General features: G+C 43.0%; 1 protein-coding gene across 1 annotated transcript in view; it reads left to right on the top strand.

Annotated features, from left to right (window-relative positions):
- Positions 1-21,326, top strand: part of LOC142295208 (uncharacterized) — a 135,918-nt gene extending 114,592 nt beyond the window's left edge. The window contains exon 10 of the mRNA XM_075338288.1: positions 21,019-21,326. Coding sequence (XP_075194403.1) covers positions 21,019-21,216 — 198 coding nt within the window. The 3' untranslated portion in view covers positions 21,217-21,326. The remainder of the gene's footprint in view (positions 1-21,018) is intronic.
- The last annotated feature ends 919 nt before the right edge of the window (positions 21,327-22,245 follow it).

Genomic DNA, 22,245 nt, shown 5'->3' with positions numbered 1-22,245 from the left:
TCTCAGAGAAATAGTAAGAGAGCTGAAGGAAGAGATCAGGTCTCTAGGGGTTCGCACAGAGCATGTAGAAACTAAGATGGCTGAGTTTGCAACATCACATAACAATCTGATAGATGCTAACACAGCTTTGGAAAAGGAGGTGGAGGCACTAAAACTTAAAATCAGTGATATAGAGGACAGATCCCGAAGAAATAACCTAAAAATCAGAGGGATTCCCTCATCAGTAGCAGATAAAGACCTCCAGGAATACTTGCACAAGTTTCTGCAGCTTATACTCCCTGAATGGGACACCAGAGACCTGATAGTGGACAGGATTCATAGAGTCCCGAAAGCCAAAGGCATAGATCCAGCTCTGCCTAAAGATGTCCTGGCTAGACTTCATTTCTATAAAACAAAAGAAGCTGTGCTGCACACACTGAGGGGAAATCCAGCCCTGCCAGACACTTTCATGGGACTAAAAATCTTCCCAGATCTTTCTGCTGCAACTCTTAATAAAAGAAGAGAATTTGCCCACCTTTCTAAACTCCTTAGAGATCAAGACATCAAGTACAAGTGGGGTTTTCCGGTGAAGATGATAATTTTCAAAGATGGAGGCACTCACATATGTCATACTCCTTCTCAGCTGGGCAAATTGCTGGATGACTGGGGAATAGCCCACCCACCAAACCCTGGTGGGCAGGAGAATCATAGAGGCCCTCCAGACAGGATTAACCCTGAATGGTCAGTAGCTTAGCTGGGACTCCTTCCTGCTTATGGCACCTGCTGTCCCTGCTCCTGTGACACGGGATGTCACGTAGCCCCCCTGATGTTCTCGCCTATGGCGAGCGGTTATACACCGGGCACCCTATTCGGGGCAAACCGGTGTTGTTGGAATTTTTTTGTTTTTGTTCCTCTTCTCACAAATGTTCCTTAATTTTTTCTGGAAATTTCTCTCAATTCCTTGCTGGTCTAGCCCCTCTCATCCCTGATGGCGTTCCTGGGAATTCAACCCCCCCTGCGGCTCCATTATGAGAATTAAGATATTGTCTATTAATGTGAACGGGCTCAACTCCCCAGCAAAAAGGTCAATGATGTGGAGAGAGGTCAAGGCATCTAACTGTGATATAGCGTGCATTCAGGAGACCCACCTTCTTTCCACAGATAATAAACGGCTACTTCATCCAAGCTTCCAACACACCTTTTTTGCTAATGACTCAAAAAAAAGAGGAGGAGTGGCCATTTTAATAAAGAACTCAGTGGCCTTTAAATTGATAAATGTCAGTTATGGAGCGGATGGAAGATATATTATTTTGTCTTGTTATATCAACAGCGTCCCTTATACCTTGGCAACGGTCTACTCCCCAAATTCATCACAATTGAACTTTGCTAGGAAATTTTTCCAAGCATTCAAAGATACTGCCACAGGGGCGGAAATCATCTGTGGAGACTTTAATATACCTGTAATACGCTCCATGGATTGCTCCAACACCAGCATCCCACATGCTAAGGAACTTAAGCATCTCATCAATGAATTCCATTTTCATGACATCTGGAGATATTTGCACGCATCAGAAAGAGACTATACATTCTTCTCTTCCAGGCACCGCTCATACAGTAGAATTGATTTTTTTTTGGTCGACAGCAAATCTATAAGTAATTGTGTGGCAGCTGATATTGGATTAATTACTTGGACAGATCATGCGCCGATCTCTTTGTCTGTTCAGGGTAGCTTTAATGTTCAAAATTCCCCTAGGTGGAGACTGAATACCAGCTTGCTTGGTAGGCAGAAGGTACATGATGAAGTAGAGTCAGTGTTAACAGAATATTTTAAACTTAATAATAATGGGGAAATTTCTGACGAGACCCTGTGGGCTGCTCATAAAGCCGTAGTCAGAGGGCAGCTCATAAAAATAGCCTCCATCCAAAAATGGAAAAAAGACGCAGATATTAAATATATATTAACCCGTATTCATCACCTTGAATCCCTGAATAAAGCCAAAGCATCCCCTAACTTGACTAAAGAAATTGTAACCCATAGATTCCAACTAAGATCCCTACTCCTGCAAAAATACGAACATAATCTTAAAAAAAATAGATCGACATTTTATGCTATGGGGGATAGAGCGGGGTCCTTATTGGCAAGAAGGACGAAAAAACGTGAGATCCAATCTAAAATAGAATTCCTGAGGGACCCGAACGGAACAATCACTAGACATCCCATTGAAATAGCAGAAGCATTTGCGAAATACTATGAGGCCCTGTATAATCTAAAATATGATTCCAATACGTCACAGCCGACTCAAGTGGATATACAGGGTTTCCTAGACACCCTGGATCTTCCCCGGGTCTCAGATGAGCAATTAGAGGAACTTAATCTTCCCTTTACTACACATGAAATCCTAGGTGCCATCAAAATGACTAAGTCTAACTCTGCCCCGGGCCCCGATGGGCTGCCATACGAATATTACAAACAATTTACATCCACTCTGTCCCCCTTTATGTCAAAAACCTTCAATTTTTGGCAAAATAAAGGGTCAATTTCTCCAGACAACTTAGAAGCGATAATTATCACGCTACCAAAGCCAGGGAAACCTGCAGACACCCCGGGTAATTTTAGGCCCATCTCACTCCTAAATTGTGATGTTAAAATTTATGCCAAACTAGTGGCAGATAGACTTCACAAAGTGATCCCGACCTTAGTGGCTCCAGATCAAGTTGGGTTTGTGACAGGGAGGCAATCTAAGGATGGCACCAGACGGATGCTTGACTTGATTGGACTGGTGGAGATATCGGGTGAACCCAGTGCATTCCTGTCTCTTGATGCTGAAAAAGCCTTTGACAGGGTGCACTGGGGATACCTGGAGAGAGTTCTAACAAAATTCGGGTTCTTGGGGAACATCAAGTCATCCATTCTAGCCCTCTACTCTTACCCAAATGCGTCAGTGTTGGCATGGGGGTTTCTGTCATCTAAATTTCAAATAAGTAATGGCACCCGCCAGGGGTGTCCATTGTCTCCCGCTATTTTTGCTTTAGTGGTGGAACCTCTGGCGGAAGCTATACGAAAACATAGCCATTTCTGGTATAAGAGTTGGGGAATTTGAACATAAACATGGTTTATACGCAGACGATGTGATAATTTCCTGTTCTAACCTTGCAGTGTCGATTCCAGCAGTGGTGAACACATTATCAAAACTTTTCTAAAGTGTCGTATTATAAGCTTAATGCGGCAAAGTCTTTGATACTGCCGTTTAATGTACCGGCGGAGGCCAGGAGTGCGCTGGAGGGGGCCTTTCAATTCAAATGGTGCGACAGGGGGATACCTTATTTGGGTATTAAGCTGACACCATCGCAGATGTTAATTAAAGAAAATTTGGAACCTCTGATCCAAAATTTAGAAAAGGAATTGGGAAGATATGAAAAAATATCATTGTCCTGGATGGCCAGGATACAGTCCTTTAAAATGGTTTTCTTACCCAAAATATTGTATGTGCTCAGATGCCTTCCCATCAAAATTTCTCACAAAACCCTGATGAAACTTCAATCGTTGACTAACAAATTTGTCTGGGGTAATAAAAGGGCTAGGGTCGCAGGTAAAGTGTTATACCCCCCATATGACTTAGGGGGATTGGGCACCCCAAACATAACGGCATATTATAAAGCCTTACTAATTGAATCACTAAAGGAATGGTGGCGTCCAGGTAATTCACATAGATGGGCTCAGATTGAAAATTTCCTGTCCCGCCAGGGCTCGGTCAGAAGAATGATGGAAGCAGAATATTTGAGCCGTTCACGGTTCTCCCCGTGTGTTCCCACCATGTCAGCCTCCCTGGAGGTCTGGCGAAATGACTTGATTCATAAGATTCAGATTCCTCTTTCAGAGATTTCCCTCAAGTCGTTGGAATCTCAAATCCCCTTTTTGAATCTGGCCAGGTGGGAGGGATCGGGCATTACAGTGCTGGCGGATCTATACTCTGATTTGGGTGTTAACCCCTTTAATGAAATAGTACGGGAACACCCCTCTTTAAAGGGCTGTTTCTATCAACACATCCAAATTAGTCATTTTCTGGCCTCTAAATTTCCTCCAAAGTCAAAGCCTCTGTTACCTACAACAAAAGCTTTGGTATTTAAAAAGATAATTAAATCCAAAGGTATCTCCTCGACATACAAATGGCTCAATAACCCCCCCGAAGAGCAAAAATCTCCTTATATGAATAAATGGGACGTGGAGTTGAGTGTCTCTACCTCACCTTCAAACTGGCACTCGGCATCAGCAAATATCCAAAAATATTCCAAGTGTATAAATCATCTGGAGCAACTGAAAAAAGTACACCTGCGATGGTATCGGTCCCCAGCCAACTTAGCACAGTTCCTCCCAAATTATTCGCCACATTGTTGGAAGGGCTGCCTCCAAAGGGGTACTCTTGGTCACTGCTGGTGGGCGTGTCCCAAGGTTTTCTCGTTCTGGTTGGAGGTGTTTGGCCTGATGGGTGAGCTGACAGGCAATCGTATTAATCCGAATCCGGCTCTGGCAGTGCTAAACGTGGGTATAGAGGAGTTCTCTTGGGAATCCAGGGGTTTATTAGTTCACATTCTAGTAGCTGCCAGATATTGCATAAGTTTGCACTGGAAATCCCCAAAGACGCCTACATTAGTTGAACTATATAACCGAATTAATCTCCAATGCCAATACGAGTTCTGTCTGGCTCACTCCATCCGCGCCAAAAACAAAATACTTCAGATTTGGGACACGTGGTTAAACTCTGTATATGCATCCCCTGTCAGGCATCTGTTTCCAGGGCAAACTGTTGATAATTAAAAAAACGGGTCAAATAGGCTCAAAGTGTGTGTTACGCAGGGAGTTCACCCATACCACATGTCAATAGTCAAGGTGTTTAAATCTCTGTTGTTGTTACTGCTCGGGCTGCCCCAAAACGCCATCCAATTCCCTCCCTCCCCCCTCCCCCTCCCTGGTTGCCTCCTTGCAACCATCCATGGTTCTCCCCCTCTCCCCCACCTCTCTCTCCCCTCCCTTTTCTTATCTTCCTTTCTTACTCTCTGGTTCTGGTTGTTTGGATCCCTCATTTTGAGGATTAAAGAGTAAATTGGTAGGTTGATTCTATACGTATTGGGTATTGATTAACCTAAAAAAGTTGCAACTTGCATCAGACATGATTGGTGGTGGTGTGACAGGAAATGTGAATCATAATCAAAGGTGACACTACCACATGTTACAGCGTTGTTTTCTTTGTGTATTATTGCCAATGATACCTGAATTTCTCCTTTTTTTTTTGTAATGTAACTTCCTACAATAAAAATTGATTGGATTAAAAAAAAAACAATAAAGAATCAAAATGGCCTTTTGGATTCAATATTTACACAATTCAGTACAATATTAGACTAAAAGAGCTTTTCTGTTTGTATTATATAGATAATTATCATGAGACTATTGTTTTCATTAAAATGGCTAATTACTAAAGAACAGTTGTTTAATTTATTCACTGTTTCATCAATTTCAGAGTTCCCATAGTAATTTGTAATTATTTGTTTGATTAAGGACTTGATACAAATTTCAACCCAACAAGGTCCTCAAACTCTTGCTTTTTCGAATACAATGTTTTATATTAAAATGGGAAAACGCTGGTATTGACCGCTAGTGATTTGATTTGTAGTATCAGTTAAAGCAAGGATTTAAAATATAACTTTTAATATCAATAATCTAAAATCATGATAGAATAAAGTGCAGTGCAGTGCATGAATAAATAACAATAAATAGATAGATCTCACCCAGTTCTTCTCCTGAGGAGATCAGATACCACCGGAAAAATCCAAGGCAGAAGAGGGCCAAACTGGACATAAGAGGGGGAAGACCAGTATCAAAATTCCTTACCCCTGTCGTGCCCCTGCAGAAAATGCTTCCGCCCTTACAAGGGCAGCACCCAAGTCATTAATGCTAACCCAATGAAAATGCACACCCTCCCAACGTGTTTCCCTCTCTGTGTAGTAGGAGAGTTCATCAGGGGAGAAAATATTCAAGTAAAGCCTGCAGTGGCAGGACAATACTACACAAAGCACGTTAATGATACAGATGTGTATGCTAATGGGCAGTGGGTCCCATCTGGCTCGTCCATCCATAGTACTCTATAGGTTTTGTTACTAATTGAGTGGAGCCATTCAGTGTGTTGTTTTTTTGGTCAAATATTGGTTGACTAGTGCACAATAGTATCTGTAACTGCCAACAGCAGCATAGTCAAGCCATTGTCTGGGGAATTCTGGCTTATGTCATCATTCTTAAGGCCACGTCACACTAAGCAACATCGCTAGCAACATCGCTGCTGAGGAACAACTTTTGTGATGTAGCAGCGATGTTGCTAGCGATGTTGCTGTGTGTGACATCCAGCAACAACCTGGCCCCTGCTGTGAGGTCGCTGGTTGTTGCTGAATGTCCTGGGCCATTTTTTAGTTGTTGCTCTCCCGCTGTGAAGCGCACATCGCTGTGTGTGACAGCGACAGAGCAACAACTAAATGTGCAGGCAGCAGGAGTCGTCTTCTGCGGACGCTGGTAACCACGGTAAACATCGGGTAACCAAGAAGCCCTTACCTTGGTTACCCAATATTTACCTTCGTTACCAGCGTCCGCTCTCACACTGCCAGTGCTGGCTCCCTGCACTCTGCACACGTAGCCACAGTACACATCGGGTAATTAACCCGATGTGTACTGTGGCTAGGAGTGCAGGGAACAGGGAGCCGGCACTGGCAGTGTGAGAGCGGACGCTGGTAACGAAGGTAAATATGTAATTAACCCGATGTGTACTGTGGCTAGGTGTGCAGGGAGCAAGCGCTAAGTGGTGTGCGCTGGTAACCAAGGTAAATATCGGGTTGGTTACCCGATATTTACCTTAGTTACCAAGCGCAGCATTGCTTCCACGCGGCGCTGGGGGCTGGTCACTGGTTGCTGGTGAGATCTGCCTGTGTGACAGCTCACCAGCAACCCGTGTAGCGACGCTCCAGCGATCCCTGCCAGGTCAGGTTGCTGGTGGGATCGCTGGAGCGTCGCTTAGTGTGACATCTCACCAGCGACCTCCTAGCAACTTACCAGCGATCCCTATCAGGTTGTATCCTTGTTGGGATCGCTGGTAAGTTGTTTAGTGTGACTGGGGCTTTAGGATACATCGACGTGTATCAAAATCATAAAGCCCCATGACTAAAAGTACATGGTAAAACATATTATTTTTACATCGTTTGGCCATCATCAGGGGCCGAGTGAAGTATGCATAGGCTGGGGAACGACTACTGTCAGACAAAAACGTATTTAGCCTACGGCCATCTAAAATGTAGAAATTGTTATCATTTGATAATCAAGGTAGATTAACAACATTAAAAAAAATAGCAAAATACCTATATACGTCCGTAAAAAAAATCATCCAATTTTATCCAGAAAACTGCAGATTTTTAATCTGCATGTAATCCATATATGGCCTTTGTTTTTATACATCAGCAGTTAATAAAATTTGACCTAATGCAGTTTACTATGCTAAAAACTGCAGTGTATGCATAAAAATTAGATGTCACATGCTTGATCTATATAGCATCTGATTTTTTGGCGCAACCCTATATTTGAATAGGCGAGTCTCATCTGAAATATGAAGGACGCTAGTGCATACTGTGATTTTTTTTCTCCCATGGACATCCAGTTAGGCTGCTTTCACACATCCGTTTTTTGCTATGCGGCACAATCCGGCACTTTGCAGGAAAAACGCAACGGTTTTTTTTTGCTGCCGCTTTTTCCTGCATAGACTTTAATTAGTGCTGCATTGTGCCGCATGGCCTTGCGTTCGGTCCGTTTTTTGCCGCATGCGGCAGATTTAGCCGATGCGGCGGCCGGACGGAACGTTGCCTGGCACGTTTTTTTGTGCGGCAAAAAAAAACGCATCGCGCCGCATCCTGCCGATGCGGCGCTTTTCCCAATGCATCCCTATGGATGCCGGATGAGGCACGATGCGGCAAAAACCGCATCCGGCAGCCGCATGCGGTTTTTGCCACTGCGCATGCTCAGTAGCATGCCGCAAGCGGCAAAAAACGGACGGGCCGCATGTAAAAAACTTATGCAAAGGATGCGGTGTTTTCACCGCATCCGTTGCATAGGTTTCACAGCCGGATTGAGCCGCATAGCTCAAACCGGATGTATGAAAGCAGCCTTATCAGAACCTTGTAATTGAATAACGTAGGTCCAAATGATCTGTCTGTGGTCAGTTGTTCTCTGTTTTTTTGTTGTTTTTTTTACAAACAGTCCTTAGACAGAAAATATAGTTGTTCCAACACACTCCTGGGACATATTCGGATGAGTGTATGAAGAAGTGTCTAATGTTCATGCAGAAAAAAAAGACAATTTTCATCTATGTACCCTCTGTATGTCCATAGTTAATGCCCACATGGCATCAACAGTTTAAAATGATCAAATACAGTTTTCAATGTTAATAATGGCAATGTATTTGTACAAATCGGATGTATTCCAGGTGATTCGTATAGGATGCAATTTTTTTTGTGCACCCATAGACTTGTATGGCTGAGTCTAATCTGAAAGAGATTAGTGCATGCTCTCATTTTTTTTCCCAGTGGAAACTCAATCCATGTGGGGGGGGAACCTGTCGTCTGAACAGCACTATAGAATTACATTGGTCAGTGTGCTGTTTGATTGTAACTTGGACAGCACACATCCGTATAATACACTTGTGTGAATGAGCCTCTATGATGATCCTCTGAAAGCAAAATACAATGTCTCGTATCCTACAGACACATGGGATCAATAGGTTTTAATCTTGATTCATGCACACAACTCTAATCTGTTGCAAAAACAAGAAAACATAGATCTTTGTTCACACTAGGATAACCTCAAATATAGCAAAACTCATAGCTGTCATTGAATGCTACCCAGCAATATATCTAGTATTTAGTGATGGCTGGACCCAGAGTGTAAAAGTCTGGATCCGCGCGGTTTCAAAAGTATGTGGGTGCCGTACTCGGACTTGGAGTTCTCAGGGAACTCCGGCTGATGATCTAGATCTGCAACTCGGGAAATAAAAATAAAGAAAAGGAAAAATAAAAATAAAGCAAGCGTGCTATACTTACCGAGTCTCCAGCGCGGTTGCAACTGCTTTCGGGCTGCTCACTCTTCTTCCGGGACTGCTCATTTATCTTCATGCATATTCACTGCTTCCCTCACCCACCGACAGGCCTGGCATCTGTGATTAGCAGTCAGATGTCCCCCAGCCTGTGTGACAGCGTCTGATTGCTAGTAATCACAGACTGTCTGCGGCTCTATCGTGGCAGTTCTGGCGTCTGTTATTGGTTACAGTCAGTCACGCCAGCATGTGTGACAGTGTCTGATTGCCTGCAATCTTTGACCTTGTCTGAGTGTCACTATTGTGGTATAAAAACAAATAAATTATTAAATTGGAGTAGTATCCCCGTATTATGATACCCACCACAGAAACAGCATACTGGTATTCTCAGGCTGAAAATGCCCATGCTTATTGGACCCCCCCAGCCTAAAAATAGCAGCCTGCAGCCACCCAGGATTGTCGCATCCATTAGACGTGACAATCCCGGGACTTTACCCATCTCTTCCCAATTGCCCTGGTGCGGTGGCAGTCGGGATAAAATAAGGGGTTAATATGAACTCATAGCTGCCATTAAGGCCTAGATTAGTAATGGGGGGCATCTATGAGACCACCCATTACTAATCTGTAAGTGAAAAGAAATAGACACAGACACCGAAAAAATCCTTTATTTGATCTAAAATAGAAAAAAATCCTCTTTCACTAATTTATTAACCTGCAGAACACCCAGGTCTCACGTAGTCTACGCAAGCTCCTACGACGATTCCAGCTCTGTTACATCTGAAGTGACAGGGGGTGGCCATAGAACATGACTGCCTGCTGTGGGCTTCAGGCAGAGACTGAGCCTCAGCGATCAGTGGTGACATCACTCAGGTTATTTGCGGTCACAGCTGGAGGTTCCCACAGTCCTCCAGATGTGATCGCAGGGAAACTGACCTCAGGTGACCTCAGTAAAGTCAGTGACCTCCCTTCTGGGGAGGTCACTGAGTTCACAGACTTGCATCTCCTGGCAGAAAACTTTTTTTCCCAAGAGAAGCAGATTTGGTGCTGAAATTTCAACAGTATATTCCTGCACCCAATCTACACTTCCTGGCAAAAAAATGCATCACTACCGCATGGATTATAATGCAGTAGTGATGCAATTTTTTTTTTGCCAGGAGCTGTAGATTGGATGCAGGAATATGGTGTAAAAATATCATCACCGAATTTGCATCTCTTAGCCCAAAAATGCAAAAAACTGTTTTCACGCTGTTTCAGAGCGGTTTTCTGCCAGGAGATGCAAATTTGGTATAGACAATTCAGCACCAAATTTGAGCCTCCTGGCAGAAAACCACATTGAAATGGCATCAAAACCATTTTTTGCATGTTAGGGCAATGACATGCAAATTTGGTGAATACATTTTTACACCATATTCATGTACCCAAAAAAAGAATCACTACTGCATGCAGTATGATGCAGTAGTGATGCGATTTTGTTTGCCAGGAGGTGTAAATTGGGTGCAGCAATATGGTGTAAAAATCTCAGCACCAAATCTGCATCTCTTGGCAAAAAAACTGTGGTTTTCTGCCAGGAGATGCAGGTCTGTGAACCTAGTGACCTCACCTGAGGTGAGGTCACTGAGTTTAATGAGGTCACCTGAGGTCAGGTTACCTGCCATCACAGGTTAAGAACCGTGAGAACCTCTAGCTGTGACCGCAAATAACGTGAGTGATGTCAACTCTTCACATGGCTCAGTCTCTGCCTGAAGCCCACAGCATGCGATTATGTTTTATCGCTGTCTTGTGTCACTTCAGATGTAGCAGAGCTGGAATCATCGTGGGACCTCATGTGGATTACATCAGACCTGCAGGGGTGATTTTGTATTTTATTTCAAATAAAGGATTTTTTCAGTGTTTGTATTTATTCATTTACACTTACAGATTAGTAATGGGGGTTGTCATAGACACCTCCCATTACTAATCTAGGGCATAGTGGGAGCTGTGGGCTGTTATTAACACCTTATTACCCCAATTGCCACAGTACCAGGACAATCGATAAGAGCCAGGTAAAGTGCCAGGATTGTCACATCTAATGGGTTTGACAATCCTAGGTGGCTGCAGGCTGCTATTTTTAGGCTGGGGGACCTAATAAGCATGGGTTTCCGCAGCCTGAGAATACCAGTCCTCAGCTGTTGGGCTTTATCAGGCTGAGTATCAAAATTGGGTAGGACTGCACACCAATTTTTAAAATTATTTATTTAAATAATAAAAATAAAAAAAGCTGCATAAGGTTCCTCTTATTTTGATACACAGCCAAGATAAGTGCTCGGCTGGGGGCTGCAGCCTGTAGCTGTATACTTTACCTGTGTTGGGTATTATAATACGGGGGACCCTTATCCAATTTATTTATTTATTTTTATACCACGATAGAGCCGCAAACAGTCTGTGATCACAAGCAGTCAGACGCTGTCACACAGGCTGGGGGACATCTGACTGCTAATCACAGATGCCAGGCCTGTCGGTGGGTGGGAAAAGCAGTAAATATGCATGAAGATAAATGAGCAGCCCCGGAAGAAGAGAGAGCAGCCCAAAAGCAGCTACAGCCGAGCCGGAGACTCGGTAAGTATAGTGTGCTTGCTCTGATCCTCCTATCCCTTCTGCCAGCATTTTTAAGCACCGGATTCTGGTCCCCATAGACTTATATGGGGATTGGCGTCCAACCAGAACTGATTTATTTATTTATTTAAATCAAAGCATAAACACAGACACCTTATGGGGTATTCAAGTATGCAACAATATTACCTTGCAACTCAGTCATTTACAATCTCTTTCCTGATCGATGCTATCATTGGCACATAACACATAATGTAATCTTTAATATATCCCAGGACCCTCTTCATAATAGGCTGTAATAATTGGTCAAACCAAACACGTAAGGACCAATCATCGAAGTTTTTAAGTCAGAATTCTGGGCAAATCTGGAGCCGAATGGTGGCATGGCAACCCTTCCTCATGAAATTCATGACTAGCAGCGGCATTCTTTATGCCACATATCGTACTACAGTCAAATACTGGAGTAAGATTTATCGCGAGACACATCCCTAGGTGCCTGCCACTTGTCTGATGGACCTGATTTATTAAGAGACGTGTGCATCTTAATGAATCAGGTGTGTCTCCCTCCAGCAAGTCATCTCATCAAGACCAAAGGGAACTACACTGGCCTTTATGAATTTGGCTCCATAGCCTCTCTCCAAGAAATCCATTTACTGACTTAAGCGGGCTTTACACGCTGCGATCCCGCTAGCGAGATCGCAAGCGATCGTACCCGCCCCTGTCGGTTGTGCGACACGGGCAAATCGCTGCCCGTGCTGCACAACCTCGCTTACCCCCGTCAAATGGACTTACCTGCCCTGCGACGTCGCTCTGGCCGGCGAACCGCCTCCTTTCTAAGGGGACGGTTCGTGCGGCGTCACAGCGACGTCACACGGCAGGCGTCCAATAGAAGCGTAGGGGCAGAGATGAGCGGGACGTAACATCCCGCCCACCTCCTTCCTTCCGCATTGCCGGTGGAGGCAGGTAAGGAGATGTTCGTCGCTCCTGCGGTGTCACACACAGCGATGTGTGGTGCAGCAGGAACGAGGAACAGCATCGCTATTAAGCAGAAAACGATATTTTGTTTCAGGATGAGCTCTCTGCAGCAAACGATTTTGACCGCTTTTGCGATCGTTTAAGGTCGCTCATCAGTGTCACACATTGCGATATCGTTAATGAAACCAGATGTGTGTCACAAACACAGTGACCCCGACGATAATTAATTAACGATATCGTAGCGTGTAAAGCCCGCTATAGTATTGTGGTTGGGGGAACAATCACTTTGTGAACCTTCAGAAGACCATGTAAGATTGGCACAATGAGATTAACAACATACAAATATTCAATTTATTCTTAACTTATATGACACCCAAGTAACAATCTTCCTGTAATAATTGCCACATTTTCTTTTGAAAAACTGAGGTAGGATCAACAGATAACATGAAGTAAATACTGGAATGTGACGACATATGAAAGATTGTGATGCATATGTCTGACTATACATTATTTATTTATTATTATTATTTATTATTATAGCGCCATTTATTCCATGGTGCTTTACAAGTGAAAGAGGGTATACGTACAACAATCATTAACAATACAAAACAGACTGGTATAGGAGGAGAGAGGACCCTGCCTGCGAGGGCTCACAGTCTACAGGGAATGGGTGAGGGTACAATAGGTTAGGACAGAACTGATTGCGCAGTGGTGTACTGCACTGAGGGTTATTGTAGGTTGTAGGCTTTTGGAAGAGATGGGTCTTCAGGTTCCTCTTGAAGCTTTCCACAGTAGGGGAAAGCTTGATATGGTGAGGTAGAGCGTTCCAGAGTATGGGAGAGGCACGGGAGAAATCTTGTACTCGATTGTTTGAAGAGGAGATAAGAGAGGAGTAGAGAAGGAGATCTTGTGAGGATCGGATGTTGCGTGCAGGTAGGTATCGGGAGACTAGGTCACAGATGTATGGAGGAGACAGGTTGTGGGTGGCTTTGTATGTCATGGTTAATGTTTTGAACTGGGGTCTTTGGGCGATGGGAAGCAAATGAAGGGATTGGCAGAGTGGTGAGGCTGGGGAATAGCGAGGGGAGAGGTGGATTAAGCGGGCTGCAGAGTTTAAGATAGACTGGAGGGGTGCAAGAGTGTTGGAAGGGAGGCCACATAGCAGGAGATTGCAGTAGTCGAGACTGGAAATGATGAGGGCATGCATTAATGTTTTTGCTGATTCTTGGTTAAGGAAAGCACGGATCCGGGATACACAGCTGTGATCTGATTGCAAGATCAGATTACAATCAGTTGACACTCGGCTCATGCTTGCAGCAGAGCAGGAGCCATGGGTCATTAGCATATTGTATCCAATGCTCTCATATCAGATGCCATACGCTAGTGTAGCCCTAGCCTTAGGGGTACTTTGCACACTACGACATCGCAAGCCGATGCTGCGATGCCGAGCGTGATAGTCCCCGCCCCGTTGCAGCAGCAATTTCTAGTGATTGCTGCCGTAGCGAACATTATCGCAACGTCAGCTTCACATGCACTTACCTGCCATGCGACGGCGCTCTGGCTGGCGAACGGCCTCCTTCCTAAGGGGGCGGGTCGTGCGGCGTCACAGCGATGTCACGCGGCAGGCGGCCAATAGGAGCGGAGGGGTGGAGATGAACGGGACGTAAACATCCTGCCCACCTTCTTCCTTACGCATTGCAGCCGGGACGCAGGTAAGGTGATGTTCCTCGCTCTTACGGCTTCACACACAGTGATGTGTGCTGCCTGCTGGAACGAGGAACAACATCGTACCGTCGCTGCTGCGAAATTATGGAAATGTCGGACCCTACACCGATCTTACAATAACGATGCTTTTGCGCTCGTTAATCGTATGTAAAAGTACCCCTTATACTAACCTGTTCATAAGTTAGCAACATTTAGGGGGTAAAAGTAACATTGTTCTTTCCTGTCATGCTACTTTGCATTAATTCCTGAAAAGCAGCTGATGGGTTAATAAACTACCTGACAGCAGTTTTGAATATATTGAGGGGCGCTGTTTTTAAAATGGTGTTACTTTGTGGAGTTATAATATATAGGCCTCCCATTGTCAATTCAATGCTTTTATGTCCCTAAAAAAATAAGCTTTTAAAACTTCCTTGAAAAAATGAAAAATTTACTGCCGCAATTTTAGCATACTAACAAAATAAAAGAACATTTTACAAATAGTACTGATATAAAGCAGACATGAAGTAAATGTTATTTATTAACTATTTCGTGTGGTGTGATCTTTTTGATTAAAGGGATAATCATTCAAAGTTTTAAAATTACAACTTTTTAGACATTTATGTCAAATTTCTGATATTTTTAGAAAGAAAAAAAACCCCATATCAACCTTTATTTACCATTATCATAAAATATAATGTGTTACGAAAAAATGATCTTAAAATCACCGGGATATGTTGAAACATTGCAGAGTTATTGCTACATAAAGTGACACGTTAGATTTGATAAATGTAACCTGGTTACTAAGGGGTTAACACTTTTTTTTTTTTTTTTTTTTATGAGTAATCTTGTTCTAATTTAATGTTAACTCTTTTATCTGCAAAGTTCTTGGCTTCCTTTCCCAGTCTGTTTCTGTACAGGTCTGTAGTGACCTTGCTTTACTGTGTGCTTTGTTATCCCTTTTTTCCTACCCTTGTCATCAGTACATTTGTTCCTATTTATTCATGTGCCTGTAAGCTTTTATTGGATAGCTGTAGAACACTAAAGAACAATTCGTAAAGCTGATCATAGACGTTGTCAGCAAGTTTCAACAGACAATCAAATGTGGATTTTCATTCTCATGGGGAACTGATTTTGTTGTTTCTTTTAGATACTAGTATACCAACACATCATCATAGTCCATCTGTAATATATTATCATCATAACTAATATTGAATTCATTTCAGTATTATCGGTAACATCCCCCTTACTGTAAAAAATGAGCATGAACATACCAAAATGTAAAGGGAACCTGTCATGCAATACATGCCGCCCAGACTGTGGGCAACATAATTGACAGCCTGGCTTCACCATTGCATCCAGGTAAATAACTCTCTAAAATACTGTAAGGATATGTGCCCAAGCAGATTTGTGTGCAGATTTTCTGTGCACAAAACTGGCAGAAAAAAACGCTCATTTTTTTTTATCACACTGTCGCTTTTTTTTCATGGTGATCAAGGAGGTTCTTGCTCAGTACCCCAGGCTTTGCAGGCAATGTGTGCCTGAAGTCTGGAAGCCATGGACATCACCAAATGCTGTTTCCTCCTTTGTGATGCTTTTCTATGCCTTTACTACATCTGACTTCCCTTGTTGCTTGTTCGTGGGTCTTTCTGCCTTAAATTTTGTCTTAAGCACGTGAAATCCTTGATGGGTTTGAGAACTGGTGATTGACTTCAGCCATTGCAGAATAATCTAATTCTTGGCCTTAAAAAACTCCTGGGTTGCTTTCTCGGTATGTTTTGAGTCATTGTCCATCTGTGATGTGAAGCGTCGTCCAATTAATCTTGCTGCGTTTACCGTAGTTAAATTTAAGCATAAAGTATAGCCTTATATACTTCAGAATTCATCCGGCTGCTTCTATATTCAGTCACATCATTTATAATCACTAGTGACCCAAGGCCATTGGAAGCCATGCATGCCCGGCCATCACACCACCTCCACATAGGATGTGGTGTGTTTTGGATCATGAGTTGTTCAACTATGTCCATGCTTTCTTCTTCCATCATTCTGGTACAGGTTAATCTTAGTTTCATCATTCCAAAGAATGCTTTTCCAGAACTGGGTTGGCTTTAAATTGTTTTTGCAAAGTATAATCTTGCCTTTCTATTTTTAAGGCTGATTAATGGTTTGCACCTTGGGGTGAACCTTTTGTATTTATTTATTTGTAAAACTTTTATGCCGCCACTCTCCAAAGACTCAGAGTGGCTCACAACATATATTGGAAATATTGTCCCCATTGGGGCTCACAATCTAGAGTCCCTATCTGTATGTCTTTAGAGTGTGGGAGGAAACCGGAGTACCCGGAAGAAACCCACGCAAACACGGGGAGAACATACAAACTTCTTGCAGATGTTGTCCTTGGTGGGATTTGAACCTAGGACCCCAGCGCTGCAAGGCTGAGCCACCATGCTGCCCATTTGCTCTCATGAAATTGTCTCTTTATGGTAGACTTAGATAAAGTGTTCTTCACTTGGGTGGATGTTGTGAAGGAGTTTTCCTTCATCATGAAATGGAGAAAGGATTATGCAATTGTCCACCACTGTTGTCTTCTATGGACATCCAGGTCTTTTTGTGTTCTCAAGCTCACCAGTACGCTATTTCTTGTAGAATGTACCAAACTGTTGATTTGTTCACTAACATTTCTGCTATCTCTCTGATGAATGTCTTCTTTTTTTCAGTATAATGATGGTCTGTTTCTCTTCCATTGAGAGCTTCTTTGGTTGTGTATTGTGGGTTCACAGCAACAGCCTTCAAATGCAAATCTCATTCTTGGAATCAGCTCCAGACCTTTTACTTGCCTAATTGATGATGTATTAATGAGGGAATAGCCCATGCAGCCAATTAAAAAACTTTTGATATAATTGTCCAATTACTTTTGGACCCTTGAAAAAGAGGCAGATACTTATTCAAGAGCTGTAATTCTTAAACCTTCTGCTACAATTAGTATGTGAATATCCTCAAATTAAAGCTGAGTCTCCACCTTAAGCCCATATTTATTATAGAATTATATCTTAAATATTTTTTTGTAAACCGCTAAAATGCCAAAATGTGTGTTATTCTCCTAATATTTCTGGACCCCATATCAGTCCATTAATAATTATCAAGCTCCTTTTTCTGGTCTCAAAGATGTGCTGCAGCAGCTGGGACATACAGTACAAGGTATTTTAGTACAGTAATCTAAACCTTGGTGACTACCAAGAAGCCCCGTTGTGACTGTTCAGTCACAAGGGGGAGGTTACTGCGGAAATTGTTACCCTTAGCAATTAGATGTACCTTCTACGGGAGCCCAGTTAGTTTGCACATTATGCATTTTCATTTTTGAAGGAGATTTTATATTGTGATTTGCACTCCACATGTTGAACAGAAGAGAAACATTTTGTTCTTGAGATGCTTTAAATGCGCAGGGTTTATCAGTTACAGCATCGCCACATACACTGTTTGCATTTAACAGACTCAATGGAGAAAACATATTCTCTGCCAAACTATAAAATTGACACTAATTAGTGATTGTGTAACCAGACGTTTTTTGTACCCTGTTTTTCATAGAGTATAACTTGTGGAGGAAATTGTTTAGCTAAGGCCTTGATTTTGAGAGCAATATATGTCTTTATTGAGCAATATATTAATGTAAAGCCTGCTTTACACGAGACGATCTATCGTGCGATAGATCGTCGGGGTCACGATTTTTGTGACGCACATCTGGCATCGCTTGCGACGTCGGCCTGTGTGACACCTTCTAGCGACGCAGTATCGCTCACAAATCGTGAGTCGTGTACTCGTCGCTAGGTTTCATAAAATCGTTTAGGAAACATGGCGCCGGTTGTTCATCGTTCCTGTGGCAGCACACGTCGCTCCATGTGACACCACGGGAACGATGAACATCGCTTACTGCGTCCCGCGGCTCCCGCCGGCTATGTGGAAGGAAGGAGGTGGGCGGGATGTTTACATCCCGCTCAGCTCCGCCCCTCCGCCTCTATTGGCCGGCCGCCGTGTGACATCGCTGTGACGCCGAACATCCCTCCCACTTCAGGAAGTGGATGTTCGCCGCCCTCAGCGATGTCGCACGGGAGGTAAGTACGTGTGACGGGGGGTTTACGACTTTGTGCGCCACGGGCAATCAATTGCCCGTGACGCACAAACGAGCAACACACGCACGATAGATCGTAACGTGTAAAGCCCGCTTAAGATATTCAAGTTGATCTAATTGACGGCCCTTATTTTTAGTAATCTACAGATAAATGATGGTGAACGTGTGTAGCCAATAGCTACATGCCTGCTAAGCCTAGCTAATTGGATGCAGAGATCAAATGCTTAGAAGTCATAATAGCTCCCTTACAGGTTGGAACAGCGGCAGAGAGGCAGCACTGGAGCAGGGGCAGGGGAGAAACTGCTCAGTTTAAAAATACAGAATATCATCTTTGGAAAACCCCTTTAAGGTATATAGCTGCAATTATGGGGGGATCCTATTTAAGTCACTAGGAAAGATCCGCTACCACTCGAATTGACTCAGCAAAATCATGTACTGTATTTCTTGGCCATCCAGTGAGCATCATTGGATACTACATTCAGGGCCCAATTTGTCAAGACTGCCGTTTTGCATGACGGTTTAGCTGAACAGTGCACTGGGGTAAAAGATTTGCACTATTAATGAATTTAGTGCATCTTTCAGCTGCGATTTGCTCCATAAATCTGTGTGGGCATACACTAAGCTATCGGTCTCTTATGCTGCATCTACAGGTGTTATATAAGGTGTAGTACAATATTTTATCCTTTTGTTTCTAGAAATAACTTTAAAGCTAAGTTCCTACAGTGTGGAAACGCTATTTTTTTGTTGCAAATTTCCGTGCGGAAAAATTGCAACATATTACAGTTCACTCAAACGTGGATGAAATTTATATAAATCTCATGCCCACTGTGTTTTTTTTATGCTGCGGAAAATGACCTACTGTGCATTTCAATTTTTTTTGCAGTAAATCTGCATTTTATTTTCAGACTGTTCCCATAAGCGGGCTTTACACACAGCGACATCGCTAGCGATGTCGCTGGCGAAAGCAGCCGCCCCCGTTAGTTGTGCGTCACTGGCAAATCGCTGCCCGTGGCGCACAACATTGCTAGGAATAGTCACACATACTTACCTGCCTAGCGACGTCGCTGTGGCCGGCGAACTGCCTCCTTTCAAAGGGGGCGGTTTGTTCGGCGTCACAGCGACGTCACTAAGCGGCTGCCCAATAGAAGCGGAGGGGCGGAGATGAGCAGGCGGAACATCCCGCCAACCTCCTTCCTTCCTCATTGTGAGCAGCCGCAGGTACGTAACAGCGTCACTAACGAGGCCGGATGTGCGTCACGAATTCCGTGACCCCAACGACATCTCATTAGCAATGTCGTTGTGTGTAAAGCCCGCTATAGACTTGAATGAAGCGCGGAAATTCCGCAAATGAACAAGTCGCTAGTTTGTTTTTATTGAGTTTCTGCTGTGCAAATGCTGTAAAAACACATGTAATCCACACATGAGTTTAGCAATAACATTTTATGAAAGTAAAGTTACTGAGCAAAAAAAGAGACATTTCCAAAGCAAATTAGTTTTATTTAATTTATTTTTTTTTGTCTATCAAAAGAGACAAAAAACGTGTTTAAAAATGCACTAAAATTAATTACATTAGTTAATTGGTGCAGAAATGCTATTAAAAATGAAGGCATCAAAAATGCATTGTGGGAACTGAACCTAAAATGGTATCTACCTGTAGACTATCAGGACGTCTACAAGTCATGTAATATTGTATCGTAGAACATAAGAAAAGAAACGTAACAAAGCAATCTATAACACCGTTTCATTAGATATTACATAGTTACTTAGGTTGAAAAAAGACCTAGGTCCATCTAGTTCAACCTTCCTGCACCAATTTTACATTAAAGCGGGCTTTACACGCTGCGACATCGCTAATGCGGAGTCGTTGGGGTCACGGAATTTGTGACGCACATCCGGCCGCATTAGTGATGCCGTTGCGTGTGACACCGATAAGCGATTTTGCATCGTTGCAAAAACGTGCAAAATCGCTAATCGGCGACATGGGGGTCCATTCTTAAAAATCGTTACTGCAGCAGTAACGAAGTTGTTCCTCGTTCCTGCGGCAGCACACATCGCTGCGTGTGACGCTGCAGGAACGAGGAAGCTCCCCTTACCTGCCTCCCGGCCGCTATGCGGAAGGAAGGAGGTGGGCGGGATGTTACGTCCCGCTCAGCTCCGCCCCTCCGCTGCTATTGGGCGGCGGTTCAGTGACGCTTCAGTGACGTCGCTGTGACGCCGCACGGACCGCCCCCTTAGAAAGGAGGCGGTTCGCCTGTCACAGCGACGTCGCCGGACAGGTAAGTATGTGTGACGGCTGTTGTGCGACACGGGCAGCGATTTGCCCGTGTCGCGCAACAGATGGGGGCGGGTACCCACACTAGCGATATCGGGACCGATATCGCAGAGTGTAAAGTAGCCTTTAGAAGATATTACAATTTGTTTTCACAAGTTTAATTGAATTTGTGGCATAGGGTGATCTCGTCACATATTACAAACTTTAATCTGACAATATAAATTCTATTGATTGCTTTATTTTTTCTTTATTTTAAGATCACTAAAAAGGAGTCCGAGCTGCTGCACATGTCTTTAAAAATAGAGGAGCTGGATAAGCGGCTTTCAACTGTTCAGTCCGATCACTCTATGCAGCGGTCTCTGCAGTCAGTCAAGTGGAAGGAGATCTCCGACCTGGCGAAGTCCATGAAGAAACTCTCCAAAACATTGCCTGTTCAACACCTTGACAAGCATTAATATACCGAGTTTTATCATTCTGTTGACAAAGTGAATTAGTAATTTTTCTTATACAGTAAACCCCAGACATTTATCTCTTTTTAGAAATTCTATAAAATCTGCAAATTAATAATCAGCCATTTTTGATTTGTGTATTATTATTGTTGTTTTTTTTTTTAATAAATATTTGGCTTTGTGTATTGATTAATCGAGTAGTTTTACATTCCGGCATGTAGTGGCTACCGTGTATGTTACATGTATGTAACCATATGACTACAAAACTTCAGCCAACATAGGGGGAAATAGATATATAAGCAAATATTGATATATTCAACAAAAAGTTAATTTGTATACTATATTATAGTATATCCCCTGACAAAAAGCATAATGAGAGAGGCTAATGATTAGGAAAGCTTCTCAAAGTCCCTAGAAACAAAAATAAAATAAGCCAAATAGTATTAAAATATAATTTTATTAGATATTTGTAAAAACATAGATAAAAGAGGTCAACAATGAGAGCACTAAAGGAAAAAGTGAAAAAGTGCCTCAGATCAGCAGGAGGGACATGTAATACATAAAAAGCGGTTAGGTAATCAAATATATAAATCTGAGTGTGTGTATGTGTGTGTGTGTGTGTGTGTGTGTGTTTGTGTGTATATATGTGTGTGTGTGTGTGTGTGTGTGTCCGCGAAAGGAATCCGCACCATCGCATTAACAATCACAGAATTTTGCACATACGCCTCATGTGACTCTGGGAACATCATAGACTATGTGAGGGGAGATTTTAACCCCGCGCTTTACAGTTATTCACTAAAAAAACGCGTACTTACTGTTTGGATGTGTGAGGTAATATATTGGCTGTTGTGACAGTTAGCTTGGATATTTATCAGGTGGCCCATGGCAAAAATCATAGCTCTGCTTCTATTTTGCTACAGGTCATTAATAGTAGTTCTGATTGGTTTCTATAGACAACGAAGGACATTCTTAGTATGAGAAAGCTAATGTGTCAATTAATATGATTTCAGTGGTGAGAGGGGGAAAGGAGAGAGG

Source organism: Anomaloglossus baeobatrachus, chromosome 3 (assembly GCF_048569485.1).
Source record: "Anomaloglossus baeobatrachus isolate aAnoBae1 chromosome 3, aAnoBae1.hap1, whole genome shotgun sequence".
NCBI classification, from domain to species: domain Eukaryota; kingdom Metazoa; phylum Chordata; class Amphibia; order Anura; family Aromobatidae; genus Anomaloglossus; species Anomaloglossus baeobatrachus.
The sequence above is the reverse complement of the archived record's forward strand: the minus strand, read 5'-3'. Positions and strand labels throughout refer to the sequence as shown.